The sequence below is a fragment of the Conger conger genome, chromosome 2, assembly GCF_963514075.1.
Source record: "Conger conger chromosome 2, fConCon1.1, whole genome shotgun sequence".
Lineage (NCBI taxonomy): Eukaryota > Metazoa > Chordata > Actinopteri > Anguilliformes > Congridae > Conger > Conger conger.
Window position 1 is genome coordinate 14,852,434 of NC_083761.1, and position 18,812 is coordinate 14,871,245.

The 18,812-nt window shown below is 39.5% G+C and overlaps 1 protein-coding gene across 1 annotated transcript; it reads left to right on the plus strand.

The window, feature by feature from the left end:
• The first annotated feature begins 9,759 nt into the window (after positions 1–9,759).
• On the plus strand, positions 9,760–15,435 carry cdk1 (cyclin dependent kinase 1). The gene is made up of 8 exons (XM_061229349.1): positions 9,760–9,900; positions 10,491–10,539; positions 10,748–10,904; positions 11,050–11,173; positions 11,510–11,680; positions 11,818–11,981; positions 14,501–14,642; positions 15,058–15,435. The coding sequence occupies exons 2-8, from the start codon at positions 10,503–10,505 to the stop codon at positions 15,163–15,165; spliced, it is 903 nt and encodes a 300-aa protein (XP_061085333.1). The 5' UTR covers positions 9,760–9,900; positions 10,491–10,502; the 3' UTR covers positions 15,166–15,435.
• Positions 15,436–18,812: the final 3,377 nt, after the last annotated feature.

The following is an 18,812-nucleotide window of genomic DNA, read 5'->3' on the forward strand; positions in this document are numbered from 1 at the left end:
AATAACCATCGACAGACTTTTCAGGATCCTATAAGGCAGTGTGTAGCCAGAAATGTGACACCAATAAAGTCCAAACAAGATCTGCTTTAACAAGGAGCAGACAATGAGCACAGCATACCAGTATGAGCCAGCCATTATCATCTCCAAGGTGACAAATATTTAAAGCATTTTCTGGAGAAAAATATTCCCCCAGAAAACACTGGCAAAAAAAGAGAAACTTCTTCTCATTTCCAATGTAGACTGTGACCAGTCACCACCAGCTCTAAATCACAGACAATAAGACCTACCTATGGAAACAAAAACCACTGTGGCCAAACACTTCTGCAATATCTAATTGGTCAGGCACACACACACTCACACACACACACACACACACACACACACACACACACACAGACTAAGGCACACCTAACCGACACAGCAACAGAACTTCCTGAAACTCAGGTCTAAAATATCATTGAATGCGCTCTCATCAGTTCAGTTTGACAGGTCTAATTTTCCAAATTAGAGACAGGCACCAGACAGCAACATTCCCTACCGGAGTGGAGATTCCTCAAGTTTGTTTATGTCACACACTGTTGTGAATGACATTTGTCGGAGCACATGAGGGTATCAAGTAATACATACGTATGTGTTCCATCACCCACAAAGTAGCAGAACTTGCTTCTAATTCTTGCAAGAACCACTGCTGGAATTCACCCTTGATCATGAGTTGAAATAGGGTCACACTTTCAGGTCAGTTTGAATTTGTGTTGCTCCCAGTGCAAATGAACAAACTTCTGAACAAAATTTGCAGTTGGCCAAATGTTAAGTTTGATAATACGCTGGGGTGGGTTGGTCATTGAGAAGAAATGGAATCTGGAACTTCCTACCACATTGCATCAGAGTGACAGTGTGGTCACCAACCCTTGGATTGACTGAAATCAAATGTTCATCATTCAACTCCCAAAAACACTGTGTTAATTTAACACATATTTGTCTAAATCTGAATTTTCCATTTTCTGCTGGGTATAGCTTCTTTGGTCAAAATATTTCACACAGCTACCACAAAGCTTTTAGCAAAATACAAATGTCAGTGTTAGCCGTCTCCGCTGAAGTGGCTTGACACCAAACTGAGGGGAAACACTGGAAGCATTTGGAATTAGGCAGACTTGGGATGAAGTCCAACACCATCAGCAGTTTCCAGTAAATATGGTGATTGAATATCACTCTAAATTTGAAACAAGACAATGAGCCTGTCCCTTTCCAACTCATTAGGCAAGTGGAGTAATCACACATTAGCAAATGATAGCTATAATAATTCCCTCCATGAAAAGATGGATCATTTATTGTACGTTGCATTGGATAAAAGCATCTGATAAATAAATGTAATGTCATGTAAATGTAATGCATTAGTCAGGCATTCGTCTTGTTTTAGTTTGAAGAAGAAAAGGAGATCACGGCTGCTTTTTAAAAACTGTTTGAGACTATGGAGACACACTGTGTGCATGGCTCCTGTACTACTTTACATAAGTTTGGGACAGTTTACCATAGCGCTTTGAGGATTACAGATGCCAATCAGTGGGCCATCACTGTCTCTTCTATGAACGGCCCATGTTGACTTCTTTATAAGTCTGCAAATCGATCCACTGGTATACGTATATTAATCAATAAAACAATAATTGGCCTACTTCCTTCCTATCTCAGCTGTCTTACTGAGATTCACATATTCACATATAAAGTAGAGATTCACATACTGTAGTTATCATCTCTGCTCTAGATACGTGATGCTTTTTAAAGGGCCTCATCCCTCTACACCTTATAGTTGGAACAATCTGCAAAAAGTCTGAAAATAGGCAAATTAATTTCAAGTGCTGATTTGAAACATGTAATTCATGACGCAGTGACTGAAGCACGCTCTTGCTTTTAATCTCCGCTCTGTTCTTTTGTTTCTGCTGTCCCACTCTCACATTCACTATTCAATGTTTTTACCCTGGTTAAATAGATTTAAATCTCTTCCCGGTGAAATAAATATGTTAGATAAAATTCTGAATAAAAATAACATTGCTCCCTGTTGTTTCCCTATATCTAAAAAGCACATCTACTACACAGCACACACAATAATATCAATCATTCAATGCCATTAAGGATCCTCTAAATATTAAATTTCAGAATGTATTCCCGGGTCATTTATGCATGGAAATGGGACTTAATAACACTGCCCCTTGAATGATTAATATGATTCCTAATGTGTGCTGAAATCCACACATCTAATTAAGTCTTAATTGCACACACAGTCCCTTTAAAACACAAATCTATAATAAGTACATGTTTACTCATACTTGTTTAATGAGTTATAATTTTTTCATGTTTGTGTTCACGAGGGGACTAATATTGTGACACAAATGGCAAAATGAATTATACAGTACAGCCTCCAAGCTTGTTTAATTGTCTCAGAGCAAATAGATAACATTTGCTGCTGCATCACTTGAAAACTGTCAAATGTAGTTTATGTCAGCCTGCAATTTGGCTTTGATGTATTTCAATTAAAGCTATACAGCACGTATAGCAGCAAGGTTCAGTCATGGATGGTAAAGCTTTTGAAGTGCGGTTTACATGCAGTACTGATGGTGCATTCTGAGATGCTGAAGCAGTCTCAAAAATGATTCTTATAATGCATTCATGTAATGGTACTCCAATGAACCAGGAATCAGAAACAATTTTGGAATTCACTAGACCATTGCCGAAATGAAACCCTTTATAACTAGACATTATCTAACAATGGTGGACCATCAGACTTTTCAATAAAACATAAGACTGCAAGATACTCATTCAGTGCTTCAAATGTGTCAGTTATTGAGCATCCGTAGCTGTCACTGAGCAGAAGATAACAAGCTGACACAAGAAACAACACATTTTAATAAAATATGTGATATTTGGATCATTCCTCTAAACACCAGCAACTTCGGCAGCGGAAGCAACTCATAACGGTGTGAGGAATGGCCGCAGATAACCCTGTGCGTGTCAGAATATACGTCAAAGCTCTCATGCAGAGGCCCTGTCCTACAGTCACTGTTTTCTGGACCGGCAGGACAGGTGATGGATGGCAGTACATAAAGATGGAGTCATCATGAAAGAAAAACACAACTAATATTTAATTAATCCTCTGAGCTAGAAAAAGGACTTCAAACTTTGCAAAGAGGTTGACAGATTAGGGGCAATAGCTGACACTTCAAACAAACGGCAGTAAAGTCTGCCACTCTCTAATAACCTGTGTATTTCTCGTAAGATGGCTCGGTTTTGTTTCGTGAAAGTGGAAACTGAAGTGTCAGTGTCATCAGGGAGGGATTACGACAACTGCCCGTTCGCCCAGCCGTGACATCACCGTCAGCTGGGCGCGAAACATAAAGAGTGCTGCTGTTATGACCCAAGCGCTGTCGCAGGGGCGATGTGGCACAAAAACTCACGATAAACGGTATCACGCAAGTACCAGGCCACTGTATTGTTAACAAATCTGTTAAGTGCAAGACAAATCCCCACGCCTGGCTCAAGCGAAAAGCCAGGCCCTGTTCACTGTGTCATTTTGGGTCACAACTGACAGGGCCCATTCATTAACTTTCCCATCCTCTACAGCTGTGGCTGTAAGACACCCAGTCTTAGGCAGACACCGGGCAGTACACGTCCCCTCGCGTGAAAAACACATCACTACTTCATCTATTCATCTGTCCTGCTGAGGAGTTTGCTATACTGAACGGATACTTTGGCGGCTTACATTTAAATCTTTCCCAGTTCAACAATAGACACTGCACAGGAGTTCCAGACACAAATTGCTGTGTTCCCAGTGCATACAGACAGAGAAGGCCCATAAACCTGAGCACAGGCCAGGAGGCAGGGCAGTTACTGCGGAATCATGACAGAAAGGAAATAAAAGGCATGAATTGCAAGGAAAATACTCAAGTCAAGTGAAAGAAAGCCCCACTTGAGAGAGCTGGTGCTGGAGACTCAACAACTCACATCCACTTTATTAAATGAAGAATTCAAACAGGATTTCAGCCATGCAGATGACAAAGATTTGAAAGTATACCTTTCCAGCATTATTGATACTTGAGGAAATCGAATAAACCGGAAACAGTTCAATTTCTTACTCCAGTTACTGCAATCAATAAAAGCCTGTAAAATAATTATTCTGACAGCACAGTTGCATTAAAAGCACTCAATGTAGAGCATGAGTAACACAAGCATGCCCCTGTACTTCACCATATAGACAGACAGCTGCTTCAGGAATGCACAGATGCACCTGCACTCTCCCACAGACACGCTGGGCTGCTCACCTCACACATGATGTGTTGGCTTGCTTCTCTCAGGGTTTCATAAACAGAGAGCACTCAGGACACTTTTTAATAATTAATAATCAAACTCATGCTTGGCATCTGCACTCACTGGGATTGCAGCCACTTTTCCTTCCAGTTTGTCAACCCAAACTAAATCACAAGCCAACCATTACATATGAATCTCTAGAAGCTGGCTTGATACATTTGGCTCCACACAGATTCTATGTTCTTGATACATGAACCAGTTGTTTTTATTTTAATAAAGTCCTCATTCAAAAGCATGCACAAATAAAAAGTATTATCTATCCAGACTTGAATGTAAGTGCTCAGGGCATTGTAAAATGTACTGTATGCAGGGAATGCTTCTCAAGTACTTTAAGTAATATTCTGTGCATATGGAAATCACATACAGTAATATTACTGAATAATAGAATGACATGCAATAAAGAGCGTAGTAATGGAAATAGCAGTTGGTAGAGTCCATGTCAGGAAACATACATTTCAGTCTGACCATGTCAGTGTCCCACAAGAGGAAACACTGACCGAGAAGTAAACATTAGATAGATCTGTTCAACCCAATAAAACCGTTGTCTTGTTTTTTTCATGTACTACAATAGATATATATTAGGTTAAAATTATCATTGCACTACACCGTAATAGTAGGACAGTTATTGTATGCTGTTTTAATCCTGAGTAATCGTTATGTGAGCTACGGAAATCGAATTGCGCGTAAGCTTTCAAGGTTGTAATCATTGACGTGGATATATTACTCGTTTCAAGGATTTGCGACAGCCTAGCGGCGACAGGTCATTTTTACGCTTTGCCATCTCCTCGCAACTCAAGAATGTAGCCCTGTTTGTAGCCTACTAGAACCACTCTTACAACTAGTTTGCCTTTTGTGGGTAATTCAATAGTCTAAACGACATGCTCGGAAAAACCTGGGCCCCTGTACAGTCATAGAAATCAGAAAGAATAATGCTCAGCAACCATTAGCCCACTTAAAAGCCATGACTAAAATAGGCTACGCAAGATTACATCCACTTCTATCAAAGTTTGTTAAACTGTTCAAATTAAAATAATGGTAACAATAATTATCAATATTACAAATAAAATAAAGGTCAAAACGGGTGCATTTCAAATCATATTGAGTCAGAAGGTGGTAGCACCTTTTCACTAGGCAGTTAGTTACAGTCGAGTAAAATTTTAGTGAGAAAGGTAAGCGTAATTAATGAACATTGATCGTGCATTGAAATATATCTTAAATAGGATTTATACATTGCATTTTCAATGTTATGAAGTAGCCTACATATTTAAAAGTATAGGGACTTGGACAAAATTGCGTATCCAATCGTACAGTAACTTTTTAGCAAAACTTGCCGTAGCTTATAGCCTACCTGACTGTGGGTTACTTAAGACGTATCAGCAATGCCAGCATAGTGAGGCCAAACACTGATTTCAGACTTATAATTCAGAGTGAAATAAAGCCGGACATCTGCACCTTCAAAATCACTAAATATGCTCTCACCTGTACGAAGTCGCTTTCACCTGCGACTGGGGAGGTGGCCATGTTGCGCCAGAAGCCAACACTACCGGACAGTTTCACACTATGTTGCTTTCGTCCGTTTTAATGCAATCTCCTACAAGATCCATAAACTTTCAATCTTATAATCACTCGGTTAAATTCATTACACCGCGATAATTGTTATGAAGTGCACACGTCCCCTAGAAGGAGCCGTAAGCAGTAGCCTACTGTATGGCACAAGTTTCCTGCGGGACAGGACTAAACAGGTAAAGTCCTACTGCTGCTGTTCAGGGTTGAGCGGAGCAAGTAGTTATTCCATGTTCCGTATCCATAGCTCACCATGAGGGCAGGGTGCGGCGCTTAGGCAATGCAAATTGATACCACTTTCGTTTTTTGCTCATGTCAAACGTTATGTGTGGTTGGCTTTGCACTTTATTTACATATGACATGCTGCTTACCGTAAAAGTTTTACTGTAGTAAAGTTCCTCTGGCTCTCACTTTAAAGATCTCTGACTTTAAAGATGCAGAATAATCTTATTTCATATGTACTTGCAAGTGCGGTAAAGTTAGTAATCTACTTCAGCTGACTACCGGGCTGCTCAATGAATAAATACAGAATAGACTAAATAAGCACTTGTCTTTAATGGATGTTTTCTATCTGAAAGAGGTTCAGCTGTAACCCGATCTACCATACCCATGCATTCATAATCTTAAACTATGTTTTGCCTTTTTTAATTTCATTTCGTTTACAAAGACCACTGCATGTTAAACATTAGAGGGCGCCATTGCCATTTTAGTTACTCTTCTGCGCTGGAATAATTCGTCAATTATTATCAACAGGGGACGCCAGGAGTTGCTGACAGGAGTCTAAACTAGGGTGTCCAATCCTCTAATTGTATCGGAAAAGGCCCTATGTGATGCATATTTTTGCACTAATCATAATTTCCAATCATAATCATGATAAGTAGAATCAGGTGTCTTAGTTATAGTCTAGAACAAAAAATGCATCCACACAAATAAGAATGGACATCCCTGCTCTGTGCTGTGAGCATGTATTGGCAACAGCTCTAGTCATGAATATTGATATTAATGACAATAACTGTGGCCAGATGCAGTTTTGTTTCTCTAATATTAATTATTGTGATTTATTGTCATGACAGGGATGAAATGATGAATAAATATTGTCCTTTAGTAGATTTCCTTATTCATGTTGGCACTAAGCAGAATAACGATAACAAACATAATATTGAATAAAAAATATGCTCTGCATGTGCTAACTGAGCTAACCTAATTGAGGACACTTGTTGACTGTTTTTTCTTTATGCTCTTTTTCTTTTATGTTATCTCCGTAAAATAGCACTATTGCATTCTGGATAGCCTATGCCCTCTTTTCCAGGTGGTTCCAGTATATTCTACCAGCAGTGATGATGCACCCTTAACCATAGACTTCGAACAGGAGGTTCAAACTAAATGTTCAATATATCAAATCTCTATGAATGAAAATACTGAAAATTACAGCATTATAAGAAGTGATGATATATTTGTGGCTACCACATATGTTTCAATGTATGACATTTGTCATATTGAGTATCATATTGAGTATCTGTATACTTAATATTTCTGGGGTTTTGCTGAGTGTATTTGTGAGCTGACTTTTCAGGTAAGTAAACCATATTTTTTAGGAGGTCCCACAGAGAGGAAGAGGGGGGGTTTTATTAGAAAGGCTAGCATCTACTGAATTTACATATGCAATTATAAGCAAGTAAGCTGTTTTGGACATTGTTGTTGGGGCATTACTGGGACCCAGAAGGTTGGTGGTTCAAGTCCGATGTAGCCACGATAAGATCCGCACAGCTGTTGGGCCCTTGAGCAATGCCCTGCACCCAGAATTGCTCCAGGGGGGATTGTCTCTGCTTAGTCTAATCGACTTTAAGTCACTTTTGATGAAAGCAGCTAAATAACAATTTTTTTATTTTTTATTTTGGACTGATTGCCCCAAAGGTGAAACTACATCTTGCCCTCTGTGGGACCTCCTAAAAAGTATGGCTGAGCAACGTAAAAATGATTCAACACAGCAACGTAAAAATGATTCAAAAATCGGTTTCAGGGAAAAATGAAAAGAATAACTCAGATAATCCTGTCTGAACCAGCTGTAAGAAGTGGGGTTATCAGAGTTCAGTATGGTGGCCCCTGCTCTTCCATAAATGTCCCTCATGCAGTGGCTTCAGAAAGTATTCAGACCCCTCCCATTTTGCACACTTTATTGTGTTGTAGATTGTAACTTTAAATTGATAAAATAGCTATTTTTGCCCATCAATCTACACTCAACAACCCATAGTGACAGTGTCCCAGAATTTTTTGCCAAGCCATGAAGTTCAAGGAACTCTCTGTAGACCTCTGTGATAAAATTGTGGTGAGGTATAGATCAGGGCAAGGATGGAAAACCATTTCTAAAGCTTTGAATGTTCCCAGGAGCATAGTGGGGTCAATAATTGTGAAATGGAAGAATTTTGGAACCACTAGGACTCTTCCTAGTGTTTGCCATCTGTCCAAACTGAGTAACCAGGCAAGAAGGGCCTTGGCCAGGGACAGGGAGATGATCAAGAACTCAACGATCACTCTAACAGAGCTTCTGAAGTCCTCTGCAGAGACCGGAGAACCCACTGGAAGGACGACCATCCCAGCAGCTCTCCATCAATCAGGCCTTTATGGTAGAGTGGCTAGATGGCATATGACAGCCTGCTTGGAGTTTGCCAAACGGCATTTAAAGGACTCTAAGAGCAAGAGGAAAAAGATTCTCTGATCTGATGAGACAATTTAACTCTTTGGCCAGTACTCCAAGCACTATGTCTGGCAAAGACCAGGCAGTGTTCTTTGAAGCATGTGGTGGCAGTATCATGCTATGGGGGTGCTTCTCAGCGGCAGGGACCGGGAGACTGGTCAGAATAATGAATGCAGCCTAATACAGAGAGGTCCTTGAAGAAAACCTGCTCCAGTGTTCACGCAACCTCAGACTGGGGTGACGGTTCACCTTTCATGACAATAACCCAAACCATACAGCCAAGACAACACAGGAGTGGCTTTGGGACGAGTCTCTTCCTGTCCTTGAGTGGCCCAGCCAAAGCCCAGATTTAAACCCCATAGAACATCTGTGGAGAGACCTGAAGATGGCAGTTCACAGATGCTTCCCATCCAATCTGACGGAGCTTGAGAGGATCTGCCAGGAAGAATGGGATAAACTGCCCAAATCCAGGTGTCCCAAAGCTGTAATTGTTGCCAAAGGGGCTTCTACAAAATACTGAATTAAGGGTCTGAATACTTATATAAATTAAGGATTTCAGTTTTTTTTTTTTTATAAATTTGCTAAAATTTGTTAAATCTTTCACTTTGTCATTACGGGTTATTGGGTGTAGATTGATGGGCAAAATGGCAATTTAGTGAAGGGTCTGAATATTTTCTAAAGCCACTGTTGGCATTAACAGAAATAAAAATCTAAGTTTCCTTTGACTCAATTCTGGGCTTCAGTAATGTTTAACATGCAACTTTATGTTATGTTATATACAGTTATCCTGTACATGTAGACACTTTAAGTAGAACTGTCACATGATGGGACTAAATTAGAAAGAACTCAGTTTTCAAAAGATCTGAAAGCATTTGTTCATGTTACAATACAATGTTTTGTATTCTTTGCTGGTAAGCAGTGGCCAAAATACATGCCAAAATGGGAGTTGCCTGTGCTCCATGAAAACGTGCTCATCCTAAATGGTTTGGAAACTGAGAACTGAAAACAAAGTTTTCCTTGCCGATTTATAATTTCTTCTATAAAAATCTGTAAAACACGGAAATAACACCGTCACCGCCCACTTTTATTTTTTCAGCACCGCGTTTTAAAGCCCTTCTCCCGCTTCAAGGCATCTACTTCCCGATTGGCTCCTTTGAATGTAATCGAGAAACATGATTGCTTGAATTTGAAAGGCATCAGCACCGCCAGTTTGAAAGCGTATTGTACATCCAGCATTCATAGCTAGAACCAGTGCAACTAACAACCGCAAGAAGACGAAGTTGAAGGTAATTTTCGCGTTATGATCTTAAGCTAATAACTGATATACGTGTGGTTTGAAAATAATATAATTTAATCTACCACTTCAACAGTTTGCTACGTGTGATTTTAGCTAACTGGACAGGAAAAGTCATGTTTATTGAAACTTTTATCCTAGCTAGCTAGCTAACATTAACTAACCTTTCGCTTGGTGGTAGATATTGTAACATTAGCAAAAGTCTAGAATTACCTAACGTTATTTCTGATCTAGCTAGCTTGCATTACAGTACATTTTGTTGTCCGCAAGTTCACGTTAAAGTTACATTTAAAGTTGTGTTAATCAAGGCATTGTTTAGGTTGAAGCTAGCAAAAAGTTCGAGGTCCATATTTTTTCTGAACTCGTTAAGTAAATGTGTAACGTTAGGTAAAGTTGAACTAAGTTGCTTGTTTTGCTTGCTCTCGCTAACTATATGCACATAATTCACCTAACTATAGCTAACTTGCCTAACGTTAACCCTTCGATATAGCTAGCTACCTAGCTAAATTGAGCTATTTCTAACTTGACTTTTTTGTGTGCCACCAGTAAAGTGCTTTGCTTTGTTTAACATTACTTTGTTAGGAAACTTCAGCAATGGAGGATTACTTGAAGATAGAGAAAATTGGGGAGGGTGAGTAACGTTATGCATGTGGCTAGCTAGCTAGCTAGCTACATTTGGTAACCGTTGCTATGAACGTTACCCGTCCAGTTTCAACCCAGTGCCTTTTCTTCACCACCACACGTAACGTTAGCTATCTTCCTTGCCGAGCACTAGACTCGTAATGAGAATATTTCTACAGTAATACTTTAATAATATGCCGACCATTCTCCTTGGCCAGGTACCTATGGTGTCGTGTACAAGGGTAAGCACAGGACTACAGGCCAGGTGGTGGCCATGAAAAAGATTAGGTTGGAGAGTGAAGAGGAAGGAGTTCCCAGTACAGCTGTTAGAGAAATCTCATTGCTCAAGGAACTTCAACATCCCAATGTTGTGTGGTAAGATTTTATTTATTGCACATCCAGCATACACTGTATTGCAGTAACAGTCTTTTGAAAGTTTAGAACATGGTCATTTTCAAACCATGAATGAATATTAGTTTTGGTCCCTGGGACTCTTAAACTATTTTGAGTCCACTTCCAGCCTTTTGGATGTCCTGATGCAAGATTCAAGGCTCTACCTCATCTTTGAATTCCTGTCCATGGATTTAAAGAAATACCTGGATTCCATACCGTCTGGTCAGTACATGGACCCTATGCTTGTGAAGGTATGGAAATGCCATTTTCATAGCATGACTTTCTGTTACTTAAAGTAAAGCATATTATTCAATATCAATTTTTCAATTATTGATTAGTAGCTTAGTTGAAGTAGTGTATAGCAATCCCTCAACTTTATTATGTGTATATATTTGTTTTCTGTAGCTTTGTGGTGAAAACAGTCGTGTAGATTTGTATGGACCCCCTGCTGATTTCATTGCTCTTCATCTACATTATGAATTAAATAATGTTTGTCCAAATATGTTATTTCTTAGTTATTTCCTCTGTTTAACTGCTTGTGTTTCATGCTGATTATATTTTGTATTTCTTTTATTCATTTTTCCCAGAGCTACTTGTACCAGATTTTGGAAGGAATACTGTTTTGCCACTGCAGAAGAGTCCTTCACAGAGACTTGAAGCCCCAGAATCTGCTGATAGACAACAAAGGCGTGATAAAGCTGGCTGACTTTGGGCTGGCCCGGGCCTTCGGCGTTCCAGTGCGGGTTTACACTCACGAGGTGAGGGGCCGAGTCGTGTTGGTTCTGCGCGGTGTTTTATGCCCAGTGGCTCTGTGCCTCGGGCTCTGTGGCAGCGTGTCTATCGCAGTGCCTGCTGCCTGGGTCTTTGGTGATGTGAGATGTGGTGACCCGGGCAGGTGGTGACGCTGTGGTACAGGGCGCCCGAGGTGCTGCTGGGAGCCTCCCGCTACTCCACCCCGGTAGACGTGTGGAGCATCGGGACCATCTTCGCCGAGCTGGCCGTCAAGAAGCCGCTGTTTCACGGCGATTCCGAGATCGATCAGCTCTTTAGGATTTTCAGGTACGTCAGTTGACCACAGACTTACTTACAACTTCGGTAGGACACCAGTTGACTTCAATATTAAGCACGTATGCTATACAGCATGGCCAGTTGTCATAGTTGGCTTATAAAAGATTTACTCATGATACAGGGAAGGTTACAAAATCAGTTATGCACTGAAACTTTAAATATTCTGTGAAACCACTGTGCAAGAGATTTGTGTCCTGAAAGCTTGTCTACAATTCAGGTAGAAATGTAAAAAGTGTGAAATGTTCTGTAGGGCACTGGTGATATGTGCAGATCATTGTCCCATTCCAGCTACTGCAAAGGGAACTTCTTTTTATTTATTTATTTATTTATTTATTTATTTAAATACCGGTTTTCTGGGAGATGGAGCCAACTTGCTGGATGTGAATTCTGAATGGTCTTCAAACTGTAGCGATACTGTCACTCTGGCAAAAGGCCATTGCTCTTGGCAGAGCTGAATGTCCTGCATGTTTCTCTTCTTAACCACGTAACCCTGACAGGGGTGACCTCTGCAATGTTCTGAAGCAGAGAGCGCAAAAGTGTGTTCACTAAGTAATTACTCGGGCTGCTTTCTATGCTATAAGATTGCCAATACATTGGGTAGGTATGCAGCTATTACTGAGGGAAATGTGTACAAAAAAGCTAACAAAGCGCGTCCAATGCTTTGCTCAAGGTGATTAATGGTGGTTACGTCTGGGTGTCTTTCAAAATTCTACCAGGATTTGCGCATTTTAAGAGCTTATGTTTATTTTTTTTTGCTGTCTGTGTATTGAAGTTAATACAGATTTTTAGTCATGGTAAAGCATAGTTTAACTAATACAGTGGTGCCAAAATAGCTGCCAGTTGAATATGTAAGAATATTAATAAAATGAGTTGATTTATAGGTACTATGCAAAATGCGATATTATGAATGTAGTGCATAAGAAAATTTAGTGTAGTAATAATACTGATATGTGCCCAAGGTCAAATGGTTAAAAAAACAATGTATTCGTGTTCCTTATGGATGGATCTTGATGCAATACACTCTTTAGACACATTGGGGAGACATTTCACAGCTATAAACCATAGAAAATATAACCTTGCACTTTTTTGAAAATTATTATAATAATAAATGGCATAACTTAACTATATGTTAAAACGATAAATTATGTACGGGTGATATTCATTTCCAAAATTAGCTGTTGCATATCTCCATAAGTTAATGAAACAATTAGGCTGCGGGAAATACATTTATACAGGTATATACGTATACATACAGGCATATACACCATTATACATTTATACATGCATTCATTCTTTTGCATATATCACTTGCTGTTAAACTTTGAATAACATATTGTTTGTCCTTGTAATCTTCTAAAAAAAGAATGAGGTTCTTATCACTATTTCTTCCAGAGATGGACATCTGAAAATTTGGCCTATGTGAAAGCAGCCCATTTTAGATGATCATTGATCATTTATTTAGGTATTTCTTTATTTGGCGTCTGGTGCTCTAGGCTCTGTTTATCAAAGATGAAGGGCTTCTGTGGAACAGGCCTGACAGCCTGGTCCATTTCCTGTGTAATGACATATCTGGCTTTGTCTTCTATTCAGAAATGAAAACCTAGTCTTTTATTCATTTTGGGGGGACTACTTTTTCGGTTTTTTTTTCCTTTAGCATGCTCTGTGAAGGTTTCTGAGATTTAGTAGTTGGGTAATTCAGCCAGTTTTGAGTGGTCCTGAGATGCTTAGTTATCTCGATGAGCAGCAGTCTGTATTTTCATTAGACCTCTGTGCCAAGTGGCAGTTATGGAGCATAATGGCTGTGGAAGTGGCCTTGGAAGGAACTCAAGTTTGAGTCCCAGGTGCAGCACTTCCAGTGCACCCTTGAGTTAAAGCACTTCACCTGAATTGACTCGGCACATAACCAGCTCTACAAATGTAAGCTGAATTTGCTGCAGAGGAGTGTCTGCCAGATCATTTAAAGCATTAGTCAAGTCATAAAATATCTAATTTACTTGCAGCCTTACCACAATACAAATTTAATTTAAAAATCTAGATTTTAAGTTCACAAATGACTGCAACAACAGCTAAAACATTAAGGTTTTGTGCAGAGGTTACCCTTCCCCAAAATGTCAAAGGTTAGACAAAGGTAACATAAGTTTGATTTGTAATTGGCTGTCTGATGTCTTTAACCATAGAGAAAGGGTGTCTGTTGGTAGGTTTTCTGTGATGTTTAAGTTGGGCTGTAAATGCAACTTGTTGCTACTGACTAAAACCTGTGCACTTTTTCCATTTTGTTGTGTGTATGCAGCTGTGAGTATATTAAGCAGTCTTGTACAAAAAACAAAAAAAAAGTGATTTGTTGCATTCATATCTCCAGTGAAATATGTAGAATATTTTTAGTCATGACAGGCAAAAGGTAATGGCATATGCTTGCAAATGGTTAGCTAGCACATTTTTCATGGAATGCGCTTATGGCAGGCGGCCTCACGTGCGTGTGTGTGTAATGTTTGTATGTGTAACATTTGTAGGACTCTGGGGACTCCTAACAATGACGTTTGGCCGGAAGTGGAATCCCTGCCAGATTATAAGAGTACATTTCCGAAGTGGAAGGCGGGCAACCTTTCTTCATCGGTGAAGAATCTGGATGACGATGGCATCAATCTGTTGTCGGTGAGGTCCCCCTCTGACCACCCCTCCATTTGTGTTTCACCTCGGCACATCATTTCTCAATAAAAAATAAATGCGATTTAAATCTTCATTTGTAATGTTTTCAGTGCTGGAATTTTCAATAGGCTTGATTTTTGGCGTGTTTTTGCTGCACATGGGATATTTTCCCCAGTTGCTCATATTCCTACTATAGAAATCATGTTTTTGTGAATTCACTGGGTCTCATCTTTCAGAGCGCACACTCCCTGATAAATGATACTGTTTAGAAAGGGTGGGACTACACGTTTTAATGTATGTTTTGGGTCATTTACATGTAAAGTCATTGAATATTGGATTAGGAATCGTGTGAACATATCCGTATCCGTGTTACGCTGCTTATGGTTTTCTCAGTTTGAATGACTCTTCAATACTCTTGTAGAAAATGCTCATCTATGACCCTCCAAAGAGAATCTCGGCAAGGCAAGCGATGAGCCACCCCTACTTTGATGACCTTGACAAGAGGACCCTCCCAGCCAGCAAATTCTGAGAACCCTGACCCTGAACCAATATTAGCACATAATTATGCATTTGTATTCATTTCTGTGTGTTGTCGAGTCTCTTTGTGTTACATATTCATGTATCTCACTATACTCTCACCGAGTTCCTCTCCTATTGGTCTTAATGTGTTCTGTAAATAGTGTTGAAGATCTTGGCTCAATATTGTGTATAATACCACCAGACAAATACAGAAAGACAGGTGTTTGTATATGTATATAAATTTAAAATTAAAGGGCTTTTTTGAGCTTCCATTTATTAATCTGTTCTTGTATATTTTTATTTCTTCCGTGTGGTTTTAGGTGGACATTATGTGGGTTTAGCATTTTTTTTCTGACAGAATTATAATGGCTACGCTGTGTTCTGTAGCTCATAAAAATGTTGAGTTTCACCGGTAATTGCCAGATCGGTTTAAGCTCATTGCTACCGCGTTACTGGTGACTGATATTTTTCGGCAATACTATATTAAACATGTGATGTGCACGTTTACGAACTCATTGTATTCCACCTGCCTGCTCAGTCCCAGGTTCATGTTGATTCTGAACGATTGCATGTTTTGTTCCTGGAAAACGGAATCTGTTCGTCTTGGAAGGTTTGTGCCTGTTCTGACATGAAGCTAGGAATTTGCATTGACCTGAGTCTGCAGCCGTGCTCCTGGAGAGCCATAGGCTCTGCCCAGGTTTTTTCACCTTAAAATCAGCATTCAGTCCCAAGTAACTGAAACGATGGAAGCTGGCAGAGCCCCCACGTCTTGCAGTACATAAGCATTTAGCACATGTGTAGCTAATTCCCATGTTACTGTTACTCCATGTCTGAGAGGTAAAATGCCAAAACTTCAAAATCCAAACTGGAATTAAGACCTTCACAGTCTGATCTTGAATGCGCTCGCTCTGTACTTTATTTGAGACTCCTCTACATGGACTTATTCATGGAATCTTGTAATCAGCCTATTGTGTGGCAGGTATGCACACAATCAATGCAATGTGATCTCCGTGATTTTGACCGTGGTACGATTTTTGGTGCCAGTCGGGCTGATTTGAGTATTTCTGTAACTGCTGACCTCAAAAACAACAGTGAATGGCAGCTCTGCGGACCAAAACACCTTGTTGAGAGGTCGGAGGAGAATGGCCAGTCTGGTCAAAGCTGACAGGAAGGTGACAATAATGAAAATAACCCCACATTACAAGTGATAAGGCAGAAGAACATCTCTGAACATGTAACATGTCAAACCTCTAAGTGGATAGGCTACAGCAGTGGAATATTTAAAGGTACAATAGGTGAGAATTTTCTGTTAAAACCTACAAGACCATTGTAAATCTCTTCCTATCATTGAAAAAGGCTCACTGACATGTTGACTTACCCTCTGCCTGTGTTTATAGTCCTTAAATTCGGGCTTCAAAATATGCAGTTGATGGGCCAGCACTCTACCAAAACATTGTATAGCTGGACAATAATTCAAGCTCATTGGTTGAAAATTGGTTATAATTGCCACAGCCAATGGCGTTTCAACGTCAGCGCGTTTACAGAAAAGGGAGGAGGGTTAAACTTGTGGTTACAAGGTGTTTGGTGCTGCTATTTCTCTTTTGACCATTAGGAGTCCGAAATTACCTATTGTACCTTTAATAAGTCTAAAATATAAGACTTCTTAAATACCTAATAAAGTGCTCACTGAATATGTCTATACAGTGAGCATTCTTTTTCATTTCATTATGTTGGCATAAACTTTTTTTAGCTGACACCCCCAGATAAAGGCATAAAAATAGCTGAAACGATCTGACATTCTGAACATACAGCCTTGGGGAGAGAGCTGTCATACGCACACAATTCCTCATCAATACTGGCCTAGTGGGTGGGGTGCGTCTCCAGAATACTGATAAGCCAAAGGCATGCTTTGGAAAGGAATTGTGTGATGTCCCTTGTCTCAGCATCTCACAATTTTAAAGATTTTGGAATATTGTGTATACTATTTTTCTCTAGGCTTGTCTGCTATTATATTGTTATATTATGTTATATTAACTACACGGGTATTTACTGTACGTGCTGCCATGGATTCATTTATGAAATAGTGTTTTCTCTTGCAAACATGTTTCATGTTTTTGCAATTAATTTAAATCCACAATTTTAACAGTGAACACTGAACAGCCTCTATTGCAGAGATTACAGCGTGTTTCATGTAAAAGAGACAAATTAATATTCAATCCCAAAACTGCATTTCAGTTGGGCCACTAGGTGTCCCTATCTAAGCACCTTTTGCACTTCTGCCAATGTACTAAGCATCCATAGCATATCTGTAGGGAAGACTAGCAATAGGTACTTTAGTTTAGCCAATAGCGATCCTTGACCTGGCGTGACAGAGGATTTGTAAGTTCAGCTAAAGGTAATGAATGGAGCAAGAGGCTTAATCCCAGGGCATTGGGTCAGAGGGAACACATTCATACCAGGATGTCAAAAACTCCTGGAAGCTTCACAGAGACATCCTGCATGATAGGTCAGCACATTGTAGGAAAACAGAAGCAGACCACAGCTGAAATGTGCTTTTCTGAGGAAAGGATAAATCATATCAAAAGTATAATTCAGAAGCTTCAAAAAATGTTCTGTGTCCTGGTCTGCTTCTGAACAGCATTCTATTAGCATACTGTACCTCTCATGAATGACAGAATTACAGCGAAGCCCATTTTGCATTGATGTCTATGTTGTTTGCAAGCATTCTTAAATCACATTGGTGAAGAACCATAGACTATGACTGATGGGTGAATATATTCTGTATTTATATATCACAAATGTATATTGTTTTTGGTATCAATACGTCATTTACTGATGTTTGAACATAATGTGATGTTGTGCAGAGTGTTAAAATGCTAAATGATACGTGTTCTATGTATTTGGCTAAATATGCACTAAATGCTGTAACTGGAATGAAAAGGAGTCACTTGTAATTGTTTTACTGATTATCTCAGTCTCATTTGTTAATGTGGAATATCATTTGAAAGGCCCCATTTTGCAAGTGCAATGGGGAAAATGTAGTGAGCTATTTAACTGGCATAGCAGCATTTTAAAAAATCCTAAGGCTGTTCTTTTTTACTGATATGCAAGATAGATGCAGGTTTGGTATCTTTTCGAGAAACATTGAAAAATGTTAAAGCTGTAAAAGATTTGTCCATAAATTCTTTGTTTATTTCTCCGTGTCATCTTGGATTGATTCTGTGGCGCTAAATCGCATTTTTCAAAATGCTTTATCTTTCCAGTTGTCATAGTTGATGGATGAGTGTACACTATTTAACAAAAGCAAACAACAGTCTCATCATTTGACTAAAGCCTGAGTTTTGACAGTTTGAGTGTGGATACCCACTGTGGCAAAAGCAATATGTGGCTCTTGCTCCCGGGTTCCAAGGGATGCTGTGCTGTGTGAGCCAATGAAGGGCTTCACCTGTAACGCAGTTACAGAAAGTCAACGACCTGCTCCAGCCAACAACGTGATTACCTCTTCCAGATTCGCCCACCATAACTCAACTCAACCTTTCAGGCCAGGGTATTAATACCATTCTCAACCAACACACAAAAAACATACAAAAAACATCCCATATGCTGTACAGCCTTCCAAGTCAACTTACATAATCATAATTTTGAAGTTATAAAGGA